The sequence below is a fragment of the Tauraco erythrolophus genome, chromosome 8 (assembly GCF_009769465.1).
Source record: "Tauraco erythrolophus isolate bTauEry1 chromosome 8, bTauEry1.pri, whole genome shotgun sequence".
In the NCBI taxonomy this organism is placed as follows: domain Eukaryota; kingdom Metazoa; phylum Chordata; class Aves; order Musophagiformes; family Musophagidae; genus Tauraco; species Tauraco erythrolophus.
In genome coordinates, this window is record NC_141472.1 from 20,275,838 (window position 1) to 20,299,829 (window position 23,992).

A 23,992-nucleotide genomic window follows, 5' to 3' on the forward strand; every position below is an offset into this window, starting at 1 on the left:
TCAGAAGTAATGACTGAGCTCAATTTGTTTTGAAAACTCAGATCAAGCTGCAGAACTCTTCCTAGCATAGTAAAATATGACTCTGGTAACTAACTGTGAAATGACTAACACACTTCCTCAGGTTTTAGCCAAATAATAGCCTTAATAGCAAAGGCATTATTAGGCAATTGAAATGACTAATCAAATTACTTAGACTAATCTTAACAACTCTAGTAGTGATAATGCCTGTTATGAAAAATAGCGTTACTCTCGCAGGACAGGAAAACATTTCTAACGTAAACATGCAGTTCAGCAGATAGCAATAAAGATTTTGGAGCAGTGGAAGAGTAAAAGCTGACTATTTAATTGAAGGAAGTTGGAGTGAAAGCTTGGGATTTAATTCCAGGAAATGCAAGAGGAGAAAAAAAGAACCAACTGTATGAAGATCCAATTTATTTCCAAAAAGCAAAGCAAAACACTCTGTGCAGGCAAAGGTCAAATTGTGGAGGCAGAATGGCAAAGATTTTTTTGTCTTGCTTTTTTCCAAACTGTTTTTCATCTATTTTGACCCTCCTTTTAGCCCTGCAATTCAAATATTATTTCTCAGTAGTCCAGCTGCTCAATAAACTTTTGCACTTTACACATGCAAAATGAAAATGTTTTGTGAAATCAGGTCCATCGTGCTAGAATTCCTTCGGGAAGGAATAAAATGGAGGAAACGATCACTCTGAGATAAAATGTTTATTTTTTTACCTTTGCACAATAAGCAAAACATATCAACATAAAAACCTGTATTTTGAAATATTTGACAGACATAACAAAACCCCATGGGGTTTTTTTTGTTGTATTAAACAAGATTTAAAGATAATGAAAACTTTCCCACACAGTCTTTTCCCTTTGTTCTCTATAAAAAGACTCGGTAGAATTCAGAGTATGAAACCCCATGTGCAGCTAAATACATCAAACACCCATTTTTCACACAGACCTTAATGTTTTAGCTGCCTTGTTGAAAGAACATGTATTTTATGTTCTCGCTGACCCTCATCTGTATTCCCGCAACTGGAGACACTAATTGCAGCGGCTGCAGCCTGTGTACACGCTCTTCCTCCTTCAGCCTGTCCTATGGCAAAACCCTCGTCTTGGATGCACGTCTCCCATCGCACACCGGCTGCGGTAGCCACCACAGTGTCCCAGGGGAAGGTGGGACAGGCTGCGCGACGCTCATGAAAACACCTGCGCGATCTGCGTGCCCTGGCCGATGTCTCCGCTGAAGGTTGTGGATTTGCACAGCTGCAATGGGTTAAATTTGAGTAGACAATTTGTGTCGATGGTGCTGACGCTGGATTTGAATTCGCAGCACACACAGCTGGCAGCTGAGAGGTGAAGTTAATACTTGCAAGTGAGAAACCACTGTATGGCTAAGCGAGGCGAGTCCGATTGTCCTGGGAAGATCTGCTGAGCAGTAACTAACCTGTTTTCACGTTAAAAACGCAAACCGTATAAGCGAGTTACACCAGGCACGATGCTGTTTTTTCAATTAAATGCTTTTAGCTCTGAATGTCACAGTCCTGGGCAGCAAAAAAAATGACATCAGCTGGGCCGGCTGAAATTTCTCACGCCGAAGCGTTTCGAGGGGAATTCCACAGTTTTGCTTTCTTCGCGCTTGCTGGCGTTTAAGTGGAACATTTCACCTCTCTTTAAAACTCATGTTTCTCACAAGACCGTCGGTTCTGCTCCCGTACCCGGTAAGCGCAGCCCTGCCAAGGCTGAAGGGGCACAGGCGGCCCATGACGGGCCGCTCCCCGGGGATCCGCCCGCTCCCGGCCGGGGCAGCCCGGTACCCTGAGGCTGGTTACCACAGGGAACCTCCTCAGCGAAGACGAGCCGACCGGGACGGCGGGTGCCCAAGGGGCAGGACGGGCGCCGCCGGTAGCGCGTACGAGCGCGGGGATGGGGGCGGGGGCCAGGGCGGCCGCCGCCGCCCCCTCCCGCGGCCGGGGGGGCGCGGGGACGGCGCTTCCCTTTGTGCCCCGGCGGGCGGCGGGCCGGCCGCGTTGCCATGGGAACCGTCCCGCCGGCTGCGGCGGGAGGAAGGCGGGTCGTGTGGCGGCGCAAGATGGCTCCCCGAGGCGGCGGGCCACAGCGTGAGCGCGGGCTGGGGGGGGGCGGCGGGAGGGGCGGGAGCGGGGAGCTCCCCGCGGCTGCCGCGCGTCCCTGGCCGTGCCCCCCGCCACCTCCCGCCGGGGCCCTGCCCTCCGCTCCCTTCCCCTCCCCTCCGCCGCGGGCTGCGGCCGCCCCGCTCCGCTCTGCCCCGCCCCGCGGCAGCAAGTGGCAGCGGCCGCCGGTGCCGCGGGGCGCCCTGACAGCCCCGCGCCCAACTTGTGTTGCAGGCGCGCCCCGCCGCTGATGCGAGAGCCGCCGCGCCAATGCCAGCCCCGCGCCGCCCGGCCAGCCCCCGCCGCCCCCCGGGCCCGCCCCGCCGCCGCCGCGATGGCTCTGACCTTGTTCGGTGAGTAGCCGCCGCCTCAGCCCAGCGGGCGCGGGGCTGCCGGCCCCCATTGTCTGCCGCACGGCAGCGCCTGGGCGTGGGCGCCGGCCCGGAGGGCTGCCGCAGGCCCGGGCCCGCCTCGCCGCCCCGCGCCCGGGGGTGCCGGGGGGAGCAGCGCGCCCCGGTGCTGGCCGCGGCGTGGGCTCGGGCTGCGAGCCGGCCGCGCGGCGCGATAGACAAATAAAAGTTACGGTGCTTCAGCAGGCCCCCCCGGTCGGCCGAGGGGCAGCGCGGCGGAGCTGCGGGCTGGCTAACGGGGCGCCCCCGGTCCCCTGGCAGCGTCGGGGTGCGGGGCTTTGATTGCCCGTAGCGATCAGAGGTGTTTCGGTGATTGTTTCGGTGAATAGCACAGGTTGGTAAAAGGACGGTTTCAGCGTTGGCTTCGCGTGAAAACTCCAGTTGTAACTGTTGAACATGTGGGTTCTCTGAAGGAAGGCTGTTGAGCTTGCTTATGCTTAATATGCTTAATTTTACAGTGGGGGAAAAAAAAAAGCTATAAAGTGCTTCTGGCAACATTAGGTAAATGCAACAATGCAAAGGAAAGCAGAAATTAACATGACTAACGTCAGTACAGAATTAAAAGGATAATCGGGATGCTCTTTCTCGTAAGAAGCTCGTGCACCAGAAGTCATTTCTAGTGAATCGGCTGAAGTGATGACACAAAGTCTGTTTGTAGTGTTCGGACTGTGGATTTTACTTCCCGTGTGTACAAATTACTTGCTTTCATTCATCTTTTGGGCTGGTACAGTTTCCTAAAAGAAAACTGTCTCATGGGTTTTCGTAAAATTTGACACCTGTTATATTATTGTGGCATATTCAGCCCCGTCTGAAAACAAGTTTAGCACATGTTGTAAAATAGTTCTCTGTAGATAAAATCTATGCGGTATTGGATTTGGCTACAGTGCTGTCACTTAAATTTATATTTCCTGCCTGAGTTTTTCAGGATGCAAAAGGTGGTAAATCGTAGTTCACAGCGGAGCAAACTGTCTCCGTTGTTATAGGCCTGATCTTGTTACTGAGTTCCTGGGAGCCCCTGGACTTCTGGAGGAGCCAGTGCGGGTACAGGAGCCCTGCACGTTGTCAGTTGCGGGGTGGGCATTCGGCTCTTCAACTTGGGAGCACAAGTGAACGTAAAGAGTGCTCAAATGGCAGATTGGCTTTTGTGAACTAACCTATTGTGCATGCTGCACCGCATCAGCCTAACTTCAGCTTGTTAAGAAAAGGTGTAGGTTGTTGCACAGGCACTCAAGGTAAATGTTGTAGTTGTCCCTAACCGAAAATCAAATTTTTATGCTATGGAAAATACACAATTTTTCCACGGTGAGTAGTTAATATGTCATTACAATCTTTGGCTGCAAAAATATTTTAATTTCAGCTTTTAAATAACGTGGCATTCCTGAGTCAGATACCTGTTTTTTTTAAGCTTATGTGATTCTTTTTTAATTCACATGTATTTTACCTACCTAATGACATTTTTGTATTAATATAAATTTGCTTTACAAAGTCAATTGAATTAGATGTTTTTGTCTGCTATCGCGTCCGTTGTTCGAGTAAATGACATTGATACATGTAAAAGATAATGAGAGAAGAGAAGATAGAGTGGAGTACCCTGCTGTGTGTGGGTTTTAAATAATATCTTGCCAAGGGCAAAACCTCCGAATTTCACCCTTTTAAGAAAACACGAAGTAACGATAAAACAATGCAACAAATAAGGCTGATGTGTATCAACAAACGGAAGTGATGCCTTTCATAAATGTAAAAGCTTTAGAGTATGTCTTAAACTATGAATGCAAAAGTGTGAGTGGGAGTTGTGTAAATGCAGAAAATGCGCAATATGTTTGCAGATGAGGTTGTGATTAACTTACGGTTGAGTTAGCACAGCTTAGTCTGTTGCTGTGTGTCCTCTGAGCTGAGGTAGTTCCTCACTTTGTCTCTTAGCGTATAACAAAGACCACAGCATGCTTGTTTTGAACTTCAAGAACAGCGTTCAACCTTTATCTTGAATTTTGACTGCTGGTGGACAATCACATTTCTGGATACTGCACCACAGCTGACCCATAGTAACTCATTAAAAATATAACTCATGAAAAAGTGTTTTTTAATTTGTTTCAGTGTAAGCCCCTACCAAAGCAACATGAGGAAATCTGTGAAAAGGCAGAATAAATGTGCCTGAATTAACGTATCTGTTTTGAGGGATTAAGCAACTATAATTGTACTGTTTTAAATTAACACCTATCTTATACCAGTAAAACTGTCCTGAGGGAGGGGTTTGCTTTGGTTCTACTCATTCACATAAATTCTAGGCTCAATATTACTTTTTTTTTTCCTAACCCATAATGTTGTATCACACCAAACCAAATTTCGCACGTTCTTGGGCTGCTTCTAATAGGATGTGTTACAAAGCGTGTAAAACTTGAGATAAATTGCCATGTCGGCCTGGGGGGAAATATCCACCAAGTATGCCAGGTCCCTTTCAATTAATGTATGTATGTGTGTGAGCACAGCAAGGGAGAGGAAAGCGATGGGGAATGTCATAACATGCTTTCTCCATGTCGTTGATACTGTTTTAGGGCAATTTTGGCGCATAGTTCGAAGACTGTACTAAAAGGGGACAGGACTAGAGATCAGGATGATGTTGTGGATTCTGGATTAAAACAGGCATGCGGTTATCAGGCAGTTGACAGGTGATGTATGCCTTGTTTTTTCTACTCAACAGAGTGGAAACCTCCTGTTGGAGGTTGCCCTTTGCTGCCCTCCTCAGAGCAGCACCAAGTAGCTGCTGGAGCGCAAACTGCAGTTTGCACCTTTGAGGTGGCACCTTGAGACTCTTTGGAAAGTTGGTTGGAGAAAAGAGCTTCTGATGTATCAGCAGCATTTTTCTGCTACAGAAAAGACTGTTACTCTTGGGCTATATGTGTTGCTTGACTTCTTATTCCTCTTCACTTACAGTTTATTGTCCAGATTATGATGCTATGTTAAAGCATGGAGGAGGAAGTCACCAAGACTCTTCACTTTCTCAGTCTTAGTTATTTTACAGTTCTTTTCTTCATCTTGTCTTATTCTCCCAGTCATGACCTTCCAAGGTATCCTGCGCTGGCTGTTGTGTTGGCTGTATGGAAGGTGATAGGGAGCTGCCCATGTACCCACAGCACACTGGTACAGGTGATGAGTCAGCGTGTGGTGTGGGTTGTGAGGGAGAGGAGGTCAACGACTCCACAGAGATGGAGAGGAAGAGCAGCCTCTGTTGGAAGCAATTGGAGATGGGACAGCATGGAAGTGGGTTGAAAACATACCTCTGTTACCTATCAACCACATTGGCTGCTTCAGGCAAAAGTGTCATCCCAGCACGGTTCATCATTACACAAAGTTACTGTGGCAGAAATGACCCGTTGTGACCATAGGAGGTCACTCATATGTGACATGGCTTTTTGAAATACTAGTAGAAGTAGGATTTCACCAGTACATTGAGTTTGTATTCTAGTGGCCAAGCACTTGGAGTGCAGGTTTGATCTAACAGAGGAAAGCAGATCCTGTACTAGGACCACATCAGCAGACGGCTGGAAGACAGTCGATATATATGAGAAGTGGAAAAAAAAAATACTGCCTTATCCTGTTGTTTGTTGCAAATAACGGATGCAATAAGTTTGATATCCATATTCATGAGTTGCCTACCAAGAGTTGACAGGGATTTTAAAAACGTCTTTGTCCACAAAACAGGACAGGCTTTCACACCTGGCATGTGTAAATGTCTGGAACTTGAGTAGATTCTAGTGCTGGTTTTCATCCTGCAGCGGAATCACGTTCCCTTACAAAAGGTTGTGATGATTGCAGGGGTAGGCTCTTTTTTTCCTCTCTAACCATTTCTTTCTGCCTGCTGCAGCAGCTGGAATGGCGTGTAAGCCGGTGTCCTTCTCTGCCGTTTCAGCACAAAGTCAGTGGCTTCGTGCCCAGCCTTCGCGGAGGTGGGCTGAAGCTGCTTGCCTGGTTCAGCAGGGAAGCAGCTAAAGGATGCCTGCTGGTTCTTGCTCTGCTGAGTCCCTGCGAGGAGCAGCAGTTACATGGAGGCAGGAAGAGCAATCAGCTATGTTTCTATGGCCAGACTTCCTAGAGCCCATCTGTTAATAGCCTAAACTGTGAGATCTCTCAGTGACACTGCTGAGGTGCGTGCTGTCATTCCACTTGATGACTCAAGTATGTGAAAGATAACCAAAAATGTAGAGGAAAAGGAGGGGAAGTGTTAAGTTATTCCATTGCTACCGCTGTTTGCTTGGGTCTTTGAATGTCCAGAGGAGTGTTTAAAGAAAGCCAGTGTTGTACTTTGAAAGAAACGTAGTTTTATGCCATGTTTTAGTGCTTATGAGTTGTCCTTATGTTTTATGAATTCCCTTTCTGTTTGTTTGCGCATCAACTCTCTTGTGTGAACAAAGGAAGACGTTTCAAAATGGGCAGGAGAGATCTTCATGGACCTATTTGTCATTAGTTATTCATGCTCTTGCCTTCTTGCTGAGAGCCTGCCAATGGATGAAAAGTCACCCCTGTGAATATTGGTGGTTAAGAAATGAGAAGTGAAGCAATTCTTTTTTTAATCTTTGGAGTGCTTGCACTCTGATGAGTGGCTACAGATGAATGGGATTAGAGACAGAGCTGTAGTCAGCATGACAGATATGGTTAAGGAGATGATGAACAAGGGCAGTTTTTGGAGAAATTTGTAGGGAAAATATCAGATGAAAAGAAACAAGCAACACACTGCTACAGGCAGGAAGGGTAGGGACAAAGAAACCAATCGTGCCTCCATTTCAGGTGTCTGTACATTGTTGAAAGAGCATGCAAATATTAATTTGCCCACTTAACAGAATTCCTTTCCACAGCTGTGAGCTCTGGTGTCATGCTGCACAGAAGTAATTTTCTATGAATCTGTTTATTACTATGGGTATGAAGGAAACATTTTGAAATAAGTTCTTCCATACTTAAAATGCTAATTAACAAATGACTATTTTAAGTTCTATGCATCTGTGATTACTGTTCTCCCTGCAAACTGTACTTACTGTCTCGTGGCTGCTTCGAAAGGTAGAGTATGCTTATGTTGAAACAAGCACATATTTTCTAATGTGAGAATCTTAGAGAGAAATGAAATCAATTCATTGTTCTCTAAATAAATGTTTTTCTTGCTTAGAGAAGGCTTTTAAATTTTCGAGTGCTTGGTTAGCTTAGTCACTGGTACACAGAAAGTAAATATTCCTCTAAAAAATGCCTCATAATAGGTAATGCCTGTGGATTCTCTGCAGGATAGGAAATACTCAAAAATTAATCTACTTATTTCTGTCTTTATGTGCAGATTCTTCTAAGAACAGGAGGTAAAGGGATCACCTACAATTCAAGTTGTTCTCTGTATTTTTACACATGGCCACGAACTACACCTAAAACTTGTGGCTAGCTGTGGTAGTAAAACTTTACTGGCAAAGCCCCTTAACTGGAGAGTCGGTTTGTGCCAGAAAAGTGTTCTTTGAATCTATTCCTTAACTGAAGTAGATAATGGAAGTTCGTTCATGGAATTGGGGCATATATAGTGGGGCTTTCGTGACTACAGGGAACATAAATGTGGAGTGCTGTAGGAATTATGCCCATCACTGATGCTTCTAGGCCAAAAAAAAAATGCATAAAGAACTTTATTGCTCATCTTATGCTCTCGAAGTGGTTTTCAAAGTGAATGCAATACCCCACGTTGCACTGCCTATGCTAGATCTTTTTCAGCAGCAAACAAAGAAGTGAATTCAAAGTGATCTTTTTAACCCGGTTACAGTGATGCTCTTGAACTGTTTAGCCCTTGCTTAAAATACTTGAACTTCATTCAGTACCGACTGACAGAGGGTAGTTTTAAAGGAGATTTAAGCAATTCAGCATCTAGTCACAGTAGGAGCTTCAAATAGTCTAATTAGACAAAACAATTAAGGGACATTAGTACAATGCTTGGGGTGTTTTAACAGGATTTAAAACCAAAGGTGATTTGTTAAAAATAGAAACCATGTTAGAGAGAAACTCAGTCTTCTGACCTCCATTCATGTGTCTGGGAGGGAAAGTGTCGAAGTGCTGAGGATCATAAGATTATTTTCTCCTAGATGCTGCACTAACCTTACCTAATCTATAGAAACTAATGAAGCAAATAAGGAGAGCAACCTTGAAAAGGTTTTGCTGGCAACGCAATCTCAGGAAAAAATCGAAAGGAAAACCTGCATAGGAACTTGGAAAAGAAGATGGATCTATTAGCTGGTAAATTGGTATCAATTGATCAGAGAAGTGACACTAACACTTATAAGTAAGGATGAAAAATTTTCAGTCTGGCTTCTCAGCTTAGCACTTAGAAGCGTGCTTCATGCAGCGACTGGTATAAAATTGTGTTTTCTGTTAATTGCGAATATTGTATGAGTATCTTAAGAAATCACGGTTTGAGGATTGTTGCCGAAGCTGGAAAAGGCAGGTCCAATTGTGTGCACAAGTAATGAATTAAGATGAAGTTTTGGAATTTTCGCCAAAGAGATTCTCTTGCGATACCATCATCAGCTCAGGCATCCCATTGAACAAACACATCCCTTTCCCCCCTGGCATCAAGCGACCCATGAGGAAGTGGAGACAGTCTGTGTAGCACAAAATCCCATCCGACAGTGTTGAAGTGCAATATGCTGTGGATCCAAGGAGCCAGGAAGAGCAGGAAGAGTTCCCAGGCTTTGCTGCTTGCTTCATGTCAGCCAAGGACTGATGTTTCAGGTGTAAATTTAGGTTTTCTTCTTTTTGTTTTGGACTCAGCTAATCATTTCTGCCTTGTTGGATTTGGGGACTTTATTCTCTTACTAACTCTCTGCAAGATTTCTTATCTGTTTTTTTTTAGACGTACTAGAAGGTTTCCATGTGATAAAAAGCATGTCTCAGTGTCAAGAAAAGAATGTGTTTGCATATAATGGCAGTACTGTAGTTATGACTTAAATACTACTTTAATCAGTAAATTCAAAGCACAAACCTAATACAAGCCTTTCCGAAGACTGTGTTATTTTTGACAAATAAATCACGTTCATCGGGACCCTCTAAGGTGCGGGCATAGGTAACTGCTCTGTGCAGTCTAACTGTGCGTCCTTAGACGATTCTTTTTCCCTTTTCTGCACTCGGAGCTCAGCATCTGCCTCTCCGGCTATTTTGCTGCTCCACCTTGTGGGCAGAGCTCGTACGGTTCTGCAGAAACGTGTCTTCCGATGAAATGGAACAAAACAGACCCAAGACCTGGCCCAAGGGCAGTTTTATAGTTATTAACGGAATACGAGATGCTTCCTGCTCCCTCGTAAAATCATAAACTGGCTTGGTTCTCATTTCAGTGGGATGTATTGTATCTGTCTTGTACATCTTCATAAAAGATGGCAGAAAATTAAAAACCCTCTAGATTTTGCTTTTTTGAGTCCGTCTTGAAACAAGGAAAAGTTTCATTCGGAGTCTTTGAAATATTTGATCTTCTAAAGCATTTAACAATACTGCTAGGACTTTGCAATGGCAGGGCACCTGGGCCTCAAGCACCCTCGCTGGCCAGACCCAAGGAGATGCTGGGAAGAGTTCCTGCAGTTCTCCAGGCTGTTGCCGAGGGTTTAGCTGTACGGTGGAGTGGTGGGTCCATGTCCCGGTTCTGGCTAGGAGGAGGAGGTCGGTCACACCTGGCTGGGGTGCCTGGAGTGTTCCTCTGCGTGCAGCAGCCTTTGTGAATGTGAAGGAGCCGACTGACATCCGACATTTCCAGCACTCAAAATATTTGTTCATCCCCTGTCTGAATGAAAAAGGTGACATTTCTGAAGTGATTTCATAGTTACTGGAAAATGTGCAGTCCTGGTTTCGGCTGAGACAGTTAGTTTTCTTTTTAGTAGCTAGAAGAGCATTGTGTTTTAGATTTAGTATGGGATTTGTTATGAGAAGAATGTGGATAACACACTGATGTTTATAGTTGTTGCTGGGACATCAAGGACTTTGCAGCTTCCCATGTTTTGCCAGTGTGCAGGTGCACAACAGGCCTGGGGGGAGCATGGTCGGGACAAAGGGCCCACAACTCTTATTTTAGGATTTGAGTTTAGATTTAGGATTGAGGACTAAACTGGCCAATGGAATATTCCATATGATGCAACGTCATGCCCAGTATATAGATGAGGGTTTGCTGGGAGGTTTTCGAAACTGGCACGTTCTCTCTCTGGATCTCTTTTTGGGGCTCTCATTCTTCCAGGATTTTGGTTTTGGGACTTCCCCATTTTGGGATCACTAGCTGGGACAGGTGTTGGTCAGTGGGTGGTGAGCAATTGCACTGTGCATCACTTGTTTGTATATATTATTATCATTTTTTATGTATAATCATAATTTTTGTAATTATTATTTTTTAATTTCAGTTATTAAATTGTTCTTATCTCAATCCATGCATCTTGTGTGTGACAACTTCCTATCACAACTGGTCAGTGAACCGACTAGAGAAGGTGCTCCCCTAGACCTGCTGTTTGTGAACAGAGAAGGTCTTGTGGGAGATGTGAAGGTTGGAGGACGCCTGGGGCATAGTGACCACGAGATAATAGAATTCTCAATTCTAGGGGAAGTTAGGAGGGGGAACACTAAAACGGCCAAGCTGGACTTTGGGAGAGCTGACTTTGGGCTGTTTAGAAGTCTGATTAACAAAGTCCAATGGGAGATAGCTCTCAAGGGTAAGGGGGCGCAGGAGGGTTGGTTACTATTCAAAAAGGAAATTCTGGAGGCACAGGAGCGAGCTGTCCCTGTGTGCCGGAAGTCGAGCCGCCAGGGTAGAAAACCAGCTTGGATGACAAAGGAGATTTGGGAACATCTCAAAAGAAAAAGGGATGTCTATAAGTCTTGGAAGAATGGGCAGGCATCCAGGAATCAATACAGGGAGGAAGTTAGGACATGTAGGGAGATAATCAGGGGGGCAAAAGCCCAATTGGAACTTAGACTAGCCAGCTCCGTAAGGGACAACAAAAAGTCTTTCTATAAATATATTAATAACAAAAGGAGGGCTAAAGATCACCTCCAGCCCCTACTGGACTCAGGGGGTACGTTAGTCACTAGCAATGAGGACAAGGCTGAGGTCCTTAATGCCTTCTTTGCCTCAGTCTTTAATAATAAGGTCAGCAGTTCCCAGGTGAGCTGGCCTTCGGTGTCTGAGAGCAGGGAGGGAGAGCAAATCGAAGCTCCTGTGATCCCAGAGGAACGGGTCAAGGAACTGCTCCTCCGCTGGATGCCCACAAGTCTATGGGGCCTGATGGTATCCACCCAAGAGTCCTGAGAGAGCTGGCGGATGTCATTGCCAAACCCCTGTCCATTATCTTTGGACAGTCTTGGCTCACTGGGGAGTTCCGCTGGACTGGAGACTGGCGGATGTTACCCCCATTTACAAAAAAGGGCGGAAGGAGGATCCGGGGAACTACAGGCCTGTCAGTTTGACCTCGGTGACGGGCAAAGTCATGGAACAGGTTATCTTGAGTGCTATTAATGAGCACATACAGGTTAACTGGGTGATCAGGCCCAGTCAACATGGGTTTATGAAAGGCAGGTCTTGCCAATCAAACCTGATCACCTTCTATGACAGGGTGACCCGCCTAGTTGACGAGGGAAGGGCTGTGGATGTAGTTTTCCTTGACCTCAGTAAAGCCTTTGATACAGTTTCTCATAGTGTTCTGGTTGAGAAACTGGTAACTGCTGGCCTGGATAGGCACACCCTCCTTTGGGTTAAAAACTGGCTGGACGGCCGGGCCCAAAGAGTGGTGGTAAATGGGGCTAAATCCGGCTGGAGGCCGGTCACCAGTGGGGTTCCCCAGGGCTCAGTGCTGGGTCCAGTTCTGCTGAACATCTTTATCAACGACCTGGATGAGGGGATTGAATGTACCCTCAGTAAATTTGCGGACGACACCAAGCTGGGAGGCTGTGTCGATCTGCTCGAGGGTAGGGAGGCCCTTCAGAGGGATTTGAACAGACTGGATCGTTGGGCTGAGGCCAATGGCATGAGCTTTAATAAGGCCAAGTGCAGAGTCCTTCACTTGGGGTATAAAAACCCCAAGCATCGCTATAGGCTTGGGGAAGAGTGGCTGGAGAGCTGCCTGGCGGAGAAGGACCTGGGGGTGTTGGTTGACTACCGGCTTGATATGAGCCAGCAGTGTGCCCAGGTGGCCAAAAAGGCCAATGGGATACTGGCGTGTATCAAGAATAGTGTGACCAGCAGGAGCAGGGAAGTGATCCTGCCCCTGTACTCGGCACTGGTGAGGCTGCACCTGGAATATTGTGTCCAGTTTTGGGCCCCTCGCTTTAAGAGAGATATTGAGCTCCTGGAGCGAGTCCAAAGAAGGGCGACTAAACTGGTCAAGGGGCTGGAAGCTAAAACTTAACGAGGAGCGGCTGAGGGAGTTGGGGCTGTTTAGCCTGGAGAAGAGGAGGCTGAGGGGAGACCTGATTACAGCCTACAAATACTTGAGAAAAGATGGTGGGGAGGTAGGGGAAGGACTCTTTACATTAGTGACGGGTGATAGAACAAGAGGAAATGGGCATAAGCTTAGTCAGGGGAGATTCAGGTTGGATGTTAGGAAGTATTTCTTCTCTGAAAGGGTTGTCAGCCACTGGAATAGGCTGCCCAGGGAGGTGGTTGAGTCCCCATCCCTGGATGTGTTTAAGAATAGGGTGGATGATCTACTTGAGGATATGGTTTAATGGGGATTAGGGATGGTTGGACTCGATGATCTCTAAGGTCTTTTCCAACCTAGAAATCTATGAATCTCTTTTTCTGCTTTAATTCTCTTCCTCATCTCCCGGGAGTGGAGAGGGTGAGCAGTGGCTGTGTGATGTTTAGTGGCTGGCTGGGTTAAACATGACATGTACTCATAAAATCCTATGTATTCCTGTGGGAGTCTGATTTCTGTGATATGTTTTGATACATTGGCCCCTAAATGTATTTTTGTCTCTTGTGATAAGTATGGTGGAGAGACCTGGGGCTGCTGTGACCATCAGGGCTGGTTAGAGCTTCTGGTTAAAATTGTGTTTAATCCTGATAGGATGTGATTATGTGGTCTGGCTTTTCACATGGCCAAATCTTAGTCCCTGGGAGAATGCATGAGAAAAATTGCATCCTCTGGTTGTGGACCACTGTTGAAGTTGCAAGCTAGACCTTGCTGCTCACAGTGAGCAGGTGACTCTGCTTTTGGTCTCAGTCATCTCTGTGAGGAAGCCCACAGTCGCATCCATCTTTGGTGCAGGTGGTAGGATCTGTCTCTGTTGCATACATTGCGTGGTTGGGGCTGAATGATCCCGGTGCTGATGGGAGATGGTGGCCCCCTCTCCGCTGCACTTCTCCCCGTCTCCTTCCTACTTCCTTTTCTGCAGGAGCAGCTGCTTATAGGTAGCCTTGCCATTGAGGAAGCTCAAATAAAAATGTAGTTTCTGACTGTGATCAGAAACTGTATTTCCTGGAGCAGCTTGCTTGTGGGAAATTCCCACTCCAGAAGTGAAGTTTAAACACTGTTTCCTAAATACTGGAATTATTTTGTTGCCTACTGCATGGTAATGTGCTGCCATGGCTAGCAGAGCCACAACTGCAACCATTTAAATTTTACAGCAAATATAATGTAGCAAAGTCTTTGAGTACTGCTGCAGCAATGGAGAAGGAGATATGGAAATATTTTTCATGCAGTGTAAATGGAGGCCTGTGAAAAATGGAGTAATAGTATAGTTCTGAAAAACTACCCTAGTGCTTTAGCGCAGGACCTAAGCAGTCCTTTCAAGGTACAAGCGTCTCCTCGATGCTGAATTAGTATCTGATGTGCATACAGTCCAGAGCAGACTATAAAAGTTGCTGATAATTCTTTGGTAGGGCCAATCTTCCATACTTTTTCATTTGTGCTTTATGCTTTCCATATGAATCTGGACACAATGCTTCAGTGCAATCTTGGATCATTTTTCATTTAAAAAAACCCAACAAAACCACAAAAAAAAACCCCGCCACCAAAAAAACCAAACAGGATGTAGCTCTTCCTCACCTCTGCCTTACTGGCTGAATGAGCACACATGAGTATATCCTTCCAATAAAGGAAGCATGGTTTTGACACTGCAGTTAATTTTACTGATTTCCTTTTTGGGTTGTTTTTTGTTTTGTTTTGTTTTGTTTTTTCAAAGAGTATATTTATAAATGGGACTTGAAAATGTTCAAAAAGTCTTCACTGGTTTTTCAGAAGCAGAGAAGTATTTCAAAATAAAATAGTGATTCTTCTTCCTGGTGAGGAAACCCGCAGAAACTTTGTGTTGTGTATTATTTCAATGCCAAAATTTATATGGTAAAGGAATTGCGTCAGATTCTTTTTATTGAGAAATAACATTTGTAGTCTAACAAGGTAAATATTTGCAAGTATGTAAAGGAAAATTGCCAACCCCAAAAAAAAACAAGAGAAGGAGAGAAAACTTATCACGACGTTTCCAACAGTGAGCTCATGTGCATGTAACTGTGCAGTTTTATTGTGATTCTCGGGGAGCTCCTGGCTGCACTGCCTGTCTGTCCACTTCCACCTGGTGTCTAAGCAAACTGCAGTCACAGCCACCTCCCAGCACCCTTGCTTGGCCCTCCTCGGTGTCAGAGCAGCAAGCTCATCAGTAACTCATTGGAGCATCTCTTACTCCTTGGCTTCTATAGAAACTGCACTAAGAAGATCCCCTCCACTCTGATCCACCTACAACTGCATCAGACCAAAGCAAGATGCTCGAACTTGCTCTTCCGCAGGTTCAGAGTTGGCAGGAGGTGAAATGTAGCCCCTATGTTGCTGCCACCCCAAAGCATGGTGAGCATCGAGGTGGGATGGAGCGTGCTGTGCTCCTAGGATGGTAGCTCAAGGGGATGCCTCCAAGCAACCTCTTGAGATGAGTGAGTTGCAGACTGCCTTGTCCGAAGGAGAGCTCACAGAGGCGGACTCAGCTGCTAAGCTTATTGGCACCTTTTTTTTCTGCTTAGTAGAACTGTGAGAAGCAGGAAGAGGTTTTTTCTGCTTCTTAAATGTTTTGTTGATGGGATGGCCCTGCTGCTAGTCGTGACACTTAAATGTAAAAACTCTGCATTTTTGGAAGGCATCGTCCTTCTCCTGTTGCTGCACAAGACCAGCTGTGGAAGACACAGACAGGGCTCGCCGTGTCTCAGAGCTGTATTAGCGTCTGCCCCTATTGCTGCACAGAAATCCCATGTATCACAATCTCTGACAACTGCTTGCAGCATTCTGCCTCCTGGCAGTTCCCGTCTAGTCACAGAGGTACACCGGGACCATTTTTAGGCTATAAACTGGATTTTTGATCTGTCACATCCTACAGCTCTCCTGTACAACCTTCCTGTCTGTCTGTGTGTGTTTTCCTGTGCTGCCAGTTGCCACAGTAGGTTTTTTTTAATAAAGTCAAAGTGGAGTTAAAGACACCAAAAGAGCTGTTATCCAAAGAGGCAATGGTGGCTGTGAGATTACTGGGCTGGCAAGACTTGGGAATAGAGATATTGATCTTTGACCTGTAGCATGATCTCATCTTCATGGGCCTCTGCTTCTCTCACCAGCGACTGTTGCTATTTTCTGTTTAGACGTCTTGTTCTGTAGGACAAAGTCTGCTTTTCACTTGTGGACATTCCCATGGGATGTCAGTTCCAGTAATGATGCATCAATATCCCAGAAATACAGCTAATAATTGTTGAAAACCTCCTGTTTAACACAGTGCCATGATAAAGTGAGAGGTAATAAACCCAAGTTTCCATTACTTGCTGACTAACTTGTCTTTCTTCTAATTAGTGGAAAAAAGGAGAAAGAACTTCAAAACAGAGACAAGAACACCATCTGAATTAGATTCCTGGAGGGAGAAAATAGACACATGGAGTTACCCAGAAAAGGACTTGGAGATTATCTCCCAGCAGCGATCAGATTGAGCTTTCTGGCCAGCTCTCCTGTTCCTGCTGTGTTCAGCTCTCTTTCCAGCAACCTATTCCCAGTTTCCCTGCCCACAGAGCTCTGCTTTCGTCCTCCCAAATGAAGAGAGGACTGAGGACAAATGGGGGGCCCATGCAGAAAACCTCTCGGTGCTTCCAGAGCTGCTAAAACACCTTCAAGATGACCATTTGTTTGTTCTTCCAGCCCCACAAAGTGTTGAATGGTGCATGACTGAATCCAGAGCACAGCTGCTTCACGGACTGGACCTCACATCTGCTCCTTTCTCTGGTTCCTGCCTAGTGTAGCAGATGAACCTGCAGAGGAGGAAAGAGTTATGGAAAAGATGGATTTAGTGCTGTAATTAGGGAGAGGCTGGTGGGTAGATATCTTTTGCCGTAGTTCTTTGACTGCAGTTAGAATAGTGAGCCATGGAATTGCCAAAAAGGAATGTGAAGTTTTCAGCTTTTCTACCTGCAGCATCCTACTTTGTGCTGTTGGAGGCCTCTTGGATGTTCTGTATGAGAACAGGAAGAGGTAAGGAATGACACCTGCAGTGTTCAGATTGGGGAAAAGCACACAGTAACTAGAGAATGACTTTTGGAGTAAAACATAATTCCAGTTCAAGAAAAGGCATCCAGCCACATTGTGTCCATTTCCCTTTCTCTGACCCTGCCAATAATGTTTTTGAAGAGTTTCCTTCATGATACTATAAAAAACAATCATGGTTCTAGGAAAGGGTACTTTACTTGGTAGTCTGTCCTCCTCCTTCCAGCCATGAGTGTTGATGCGTTGCATCTGTTCTGGAAATAAGGACATAAAATAGAAGCCATATTTTTGCATGAGCAATGGCGTGTGTTATTGACGACTGTTTTAGAAAATGAAAAATGTGTTTGTAATAAGAATCGTAATAGGTTTGTTATAACTCTGATGGTCTAAGAATTTAAATGGGTCAAGTTTTGGGAAAGAGAGGCAACGGTATGTATTAGACCATCTGACACAGTTAAAGAGAGAGATGTGCTTTGGAACATGAGTCTGTCTTGAGGCCAGTTATAACAGCAGTCAGAAATCAAATCTGCTCTTAATTTTCTCTGGGTGACTCTGATTTTTGCCTGGGCTGCTAAATGGGTGGTTTTGTTTTGTTTTTACCCCAGGAGGCTAATGAATGCACAGCAGCTATCTTGGTCTAAAATCTGAGGGACGACAAGTTCTCAGCAGATTTTTACCAGTGGACAGGGAGGCAGGGTCAGTATTGTGCTCTTTTGTTGTGGTTCAGCTTTTGGTAAAACCACAAGGCTCTATTTAAAAGTGGATTTTAGAGCAGGAAAGTGAATGTATGCTCGTTATCTCAGTGCTGTGTGTGGGGGGAAAAAAAATTCAAAGCAACCAAGTGAATGGTGATAAAACATGCCTGCCCATTCAGCAAATTAGGGCATTCTGCAGTGATTGGAAGGGTCATATTTCAAAAGTACCTGAAAGCTTGTCCTTTATTTAGGGTCTCTTCTGCTCAACCTTGACCGGACAGGCTTCTTATTCAGGGGAGAGGATTAATTTACAGCTAGAAGACGCTTTTATAGCATATCATATTGTTCTTTTTCCTTATTAGGGTGACTGCTCAGAGTATTTGTGTGATCAAGCTCCAATCAATATTCCCTGTTGGATATGTTCGAGAAATCAAGACAAAGACGTATTTTTGTGAATGCCTTAAGGCTGTGGCCATAACAGTTGTCACTGGCTGGATGTTACGATACAACTGATGTGCCCTTGTTGGTATTATTAATGTTTGGAAGAAGTAAAACAAGTGATTGGAAATGAGCTTGGTCTGTGTGCAGGCAGACTTTTAAAATAGGAGACAAAGAAGGATTTGTAGAAACGGAAAATAGGAAGGGGAATGTCAAAGGGTAATTGTTTTCTCATACATTATCCCTTGCCACGGTGGGAGTGAGAGCAGTGTAAGAGCAATAGCCTTGACTGATATTTCCCCCAGCTTCCAAGCAAACTTCACTGATGGTGATCAAAACAGTGCCTCCAGTGAAAACCTGTCTGGATTTAAACCAGGGAAGTTTGATTAGTGTTCAAATATCAGGTAACCTGAGGTTATTCTGTGTTGCTACAAGACTTTGCTGTACTGATATTGAAGATACTTGGACAAATTATCTGTCAATTCTAAAAGATGTGATTCATCCAATAAAGGCATATTTCTGTCAATTTTGAACTTGCAAGATTAGTTTGCAAAAGATCTTTCAAATAACCCTTAGGGAGGATGGGAAACTGCCTAAGTCATTGATCCAGCACTTGGGGCTGCAGCCAGCCACAGTCACTTTTGCCACAGTGAGTTAAAAATACAAAATAAAAATCCCTGACAGGCTGTTTTTCTTTGAAATAGATAAATTAAAGAGGCATGTTTGATTTTGACAACATTTTTGGTTGGAAGTTGTTTACTGTAGAAACCAGACATTTCAGGATACCTATGAGTCTGTAGAGCTATCGTAACTCCTATAGCAAGATAAACCAGAGGGTTATAGACAGCTGCTGGCCCGACTCTGTTGTGCCCACAGCTAACCCACACTGTGTCAGGTTGTGGTTCCCATTGCGTCTGTCTTTTTCTTGGGAAGCAAATATGATGTTCCCAAAAATGCTGAAAGTTGGCTGCAGCCTATTGTCTGGAGGCTGAGATACCCTGCTGGAAACAGAAAGCAATATTAAATTGTCTTTATTAAATGCCCACAAGGTGGCACTTGCCATCTTTTTACCTCTCTGAGGTCTAAATTTTTATACTTGCAGCAGCACAAAGAAATAATTTTGGAGGTTTTGAAACTTCTTAAACAGGAAGCTAGCTGTGCTTTCATGGGAGGAGTATTTCCCACCCCTCCATTAAACTACAGTCAAGAGAAAGAGGACAACAGCTGTGTTTTGATTGTTATCATTGCACATGTGAAAATTCCAGCTTAAAATTAAAAATTCTTTTTTTTTTTTTGTTATAAAGGATTTAAGAAAATCTTATTTGTCAACATTCGTGTAGTCAGATGTCACCATCTGGCAAAGAGGAGGAAAAACGAGTACTTGCTTCCCTTGCTTTGGTTAAATGAAAATCTAGAAACAGATCATTTGTGACCTAGTCTAATCACTTAGAAGATGAGTTCATTTAACAGCAGCAGTGCCGGTGATAGGCAAAATATTACTCATTAAAATTTTTCCATCATTCATAAAGAGGCAGTAGTAGCAGACCTGCTAATAAAAGGTGTTGAACTCTGGCTGGTTTTGGTGGGTCTCTCATACAGCCCCATTAGAAGTATTCCCACAGTATTTATTGTTGCCAGATCAGACATCTGTAGAAACCAGGATGGTAGCGTGATCTTTTTTCTCTCTCCCCCCCTCAAGACTGATGCTGTTATTTAGAGCATGCCCTTCTTTAAGCCCCTTCACTTTTGCTGAGAGTGCTTTCTTGTCTCCCACTTGGTCACATCGGAGGAATGGCAGTAGCCCTTGTAGTGTCCTGGGTCATGGTTCACGCTGGCTTTCTCTTAATCGTTTTTACTCCAGTTAGAAACTTAATTGTCCTTGTTTGGAGTGGTATAAGCAAAAACACATGAGGACAAAAGAACGGAGAGGAGTAAGTTTTGTCCCATTACAAAATCCCTGAGCTGGGTGTGTGTGATGCAGTGCCATACGGCAGCCAAAGGGATGCTCTTGGTGCAAGTTGCTGTTTTCACTGGTTTGTACCTTTTCCCCTAGATTTTATTGTGCTCTTGTTCTCCCAGTGGGAACGCCTTTGGAAAATGTGAAGAAAATTCACTCAGCTGTTCTTGTTTTCTTATTTAAACAAGTCAAATACAGTTTAATTTTAGAAGTCTAAAGCTGCCTAGGTGCATGCGATGTTATGAACTCCTTAAGGAGTGTAGCTGCCTGCACCAAAGGTGAAGGCAATGGAGTAAAACTGCGTAAGGAGAACTGTCGCTGGTGACCATGCCATCTGCCTGCAGGCTTGGGCATGTCCCTATCGATGGATGGCTTTAGCTGTGGAGTGACTTTCTTGTGTGCCAGCGACTCCAGGGCTGGCCTGTTGAGCAGGCTACCTGTAACCTCGGCCTCCAAGTTGCCATCCCCTGGCAGGGGGTGCAGCACGGAAGCTGGCGATAGCTGCGTTTTGGACCTGGAGGCCATTTGTCTCTGTGATCAGACTGGGCTTTAGTTTAACGCTCAACAGCCACCCCACTCCAGCTCCCCACCAACGTGGATTACGTCGGCAGCGCAGCGGGCTCGGAGCGGGGGACCCTGCGCTGAAGGATGAGCTGTCTGTGGGCAGCCGGGACTCGTGCCAAGCTCTTACATCCACCTCCATCTTAAAGTGGACGCCTGCCTGGCGTCGTAGGGGTGTGGGAAGGTGGAGGAAAAAAGATGGTTGATTATTTGAGAGCTTTTGCACTGAGGTTCCTTTCAGCATGTAGCGGTGTCTGCCTGCCTAAGGAAGAGCCTTGACATGTCTAAAAGTTTTCAAAGTTGTTTGCTGTTTTTTTATTATTTTTTTTTCCTTAATTCAAAGGAAGTCGTGTGCCAAGGATAACGTTAAAGTAGCATCAAAGGCTCAGTAACAGTCTAGAAGTATCAGTCACTGTTGCTGAGTGTTATACAGTATATTGTATATTTGGGAATTGAGAGAAAATGTACTCACTGCCTGGGGTGTTCTCAGCACTGTGGGGGTTTTCCCATAAAAAAAAGAAGTTCGGTGATGCCTAAGTTGTGAGACCCTGTGTGTTTTCCACATGGGCCCAGACCTTGTGTGCCATCAGGTTCTTGTCATTAATGTCTTTGCTTTGAGGGACTAATAGAGCAACATTACTTTCAGACGTAACATTATTTATTTAGTCGTTTTTAAACCCCAGCATTTTTTTGTAAAATAACAGTATAATAGATTTTATTTAAGAGAAAGGGAATATACTAAAAAGTTGCCTGAGGTCCCTTAAAAAGCGTAGGGTAAGCTTATCAAGACTCTGCCCACCACCCCGTTACAGACCGTCGTTTAACTTAACCGGCTGCTGATAGCAGAGGCGTAGCAGAGGGGTGGAGAGAGGCTTTGTGGAGAAAACCTGCATCCCAAGGTCTTGTCTAGGAGTGGCAAAGGACCCTCCGTGGGTGCCCTTCCTTCCTCAGGACACACAGGATAGACAGGGGTGCTTTGTCCATTCTCTGCACCCTCGGCCCCGCTGCCCCCTCTCCGGGAGCTGCTTGCCATCCCCTTCCCCTCCTGCCGCTGGCTGCCTGGGGACTCCAGCAGAACGCATCCGGTGCTGCTGGGTGCTGCCATGGCCAGCCGCCAGCTCCTCGCATCTCCCCTGAAACCACAGTGGTGCAGCCCATCTGCTTTACTACCGCTGCCTGGGGCGGTGGCTGTGTTCGTTGTTTAATTACCTTAATGCCGTTTGAGTTTTACTCTGGTTGGAGCCCGTAAAAGCCCCAACTGCTAGGGCCTGCCTGGCTGCTGCTTAAAATGTTTCGTAGTCTCTGAAATGCTGTTGGCACTTGCACTCTGAAAAACAGAGATGAAATGACGTTTTTCTGTTCAACTGTGCTGTTTTTATGGCTTTAGAATCTCACCAGCAAATAAATTATGGCTTTATTTCTGGAAGTCGAGTTATTTTTATGTGCATCCTTTGGGCATAGAGAAGGTGCTAATAAGGAAGACTTTGAGGCCGAGGAGGAATTTTCTAGAAGTTGTTTTTCGAGCACAAAAAGGAGTCTGTTGTATGGGTCAGCAAATGGCCAGGTCCACTTGTCATGCTTGTCTGCAGGAGTTAAATTCTGACACATGCTGCTGCCAAACAAAGCAAGACATTAGCATTTTAAAACACATGCTAATGCTTACTGGTTAGTGCCCAGGCCCTAGCTTACAGAAGAACATTTTATGCTTTCTTGCATCTTTTCATATTTATGACTTAGATCGTTCTTTTGGTCCTAGATCAGTTCAGAAAATGTGAAATTAGATTTTCTTCTTCTAATTGCATTGATGATTGGTCCGCATGGTTAAGAACTGGCTGGCCTTTTCCACAGATTTCACCACCTGGGACCTCACCTGTGTTCAATAGGAGTACTGCCAAATAAAATCAAAGTTTGGGGCTAGAGCTGCTGTGTCAGCAGATAGCTGATTATTTCCTTCCAGACAGTATCAAACTAATCTCCAGCATGATGTTACAGATCACCATACTGCAGGGAGTGACACACAGTGAAAGAAAAATAAAGCCGAATTCTCTGCAGGAAACCTCACAGTAAGTCCTAACTTGCCTTATGGGGTTACCATGCATAGTTAAGCTGCTGCTGCTCTATCCTAGAGCTGGCTGATCTTCAGTGAGGAGAGAGAAAGAACTGTTTCAAACAGAGGTAAACATTTTTATTCTTTCTATAAAAGGAATACACAGAGACAAGCAGTCTAAACAGTTTGAGGCAATAGTAACAGTTTTCATATCTGCAGTTAAAATGTACACTCTGAAAGTACTACAGTTGTCCAGATTTATAGAAAAGATAAAATGGAAGTGAGTAAGAAAGAAGGAAAATAAGAAAGGAAAATGCTACATTGAAATGTCACAATTAGTTATGTTTGTGTTTATGGAAAAATCTGAGATGCTCTCCGATAGCGTTTGTGTCTGTGTAGGAACTTCTCCTGAATGGCTGCGTGATTGGCTATTGGCAGAAGCCCTGTTCTGTGCGAGTGTGCTTTTTCTGACGATCACTCTGTGCTTTTCACTTCCTGATTGCAGATGATTTGTGCCCAAGATGCATAGTTTCCTTCTTCTTTCATTAATTGGAGTGCTGAAAGGAAGGCACGCTGGGTGCAGACAGCAGCACTCCTGCCCCGCTGTGGCATCTCTGCCTGGAAAGGGCTGTTGCCAGAAGCTGTCTGTTGTGCTGTTCTGGGCTTTTCTGCCTCTGTTTTCTCTGCGTTCAGGCAAGTTTCAAGGCAGCCTTAAGTAGCGGTGAGATAGCTTGAGACAGATGCTGAGCAGATGGAGTGGGCTGGGTAGGTGAGTCCTAGCAGGATGGCAGTGGGGAGCAAACCAAGGAGTTGCTGAAGGATAAGGGGAGATCGTGTGCAGATGAAAATTGCCAAGGCTGGGAGAAGGCAAAGTCCTGGAAAAGAGAGGAGGAAATTGTGTGTGGGAGGAAAGAAGATGATGGCAAGAAAGTGCTGAGAATTGTTGAAGAAATAGTAAGAAATCCTTCCTGTCCTTGTCCATTGGAGAGAGAGAGAGATGGACTGGTGAACCCTTGTCCTTGGAAAAGCAGAGACATACACATAACCTGTCCTATAGGGTACCTAGGAGATGTAAATTCATGCCTGAACTAGAGGCGCCAGCTGGTACAGGTCTGTGATAAGGTGCTTGCTTCAAAGACAAGTTTGATTTTGCTGTGCGTTCAAGAGCAAAAACTGATTCTACAGGGTAAAGGACTGTAAACGTATTTTCACGTGTCCTGCAGCGTTGTTTCCCTTCCGCCCCTTAACCTTGCTTATAGCTTTGAG

General features: G+C 45.1%; 1 protein-coding gene across 1 annotated transcript in view; it reads left to right on the forward strand.

The window, feature by feature from the left end:
- The first annotated feature begins 2,454 nt into the window (after window positions 1-2,454).
- CHN1 (chimerin 1) overlaps window positions 2,455-23,992 on the forward strand; it is a 104,743-nt gene continuing 83,205 nt past the window's right edge. Inside the window, exon 1 of the mRNA XM_086615459.1 lies at window positions 2,455-2,488. Within this exon, the coding sequence (XP_086471585.1) occupies window positions 2,470-2,488 (19 nt within the window). The 5' untranslated portion in view covers window positions 2,455-2,469. The remainder of the gene's footprint in view (window positions 2,489-23,992) is intronic.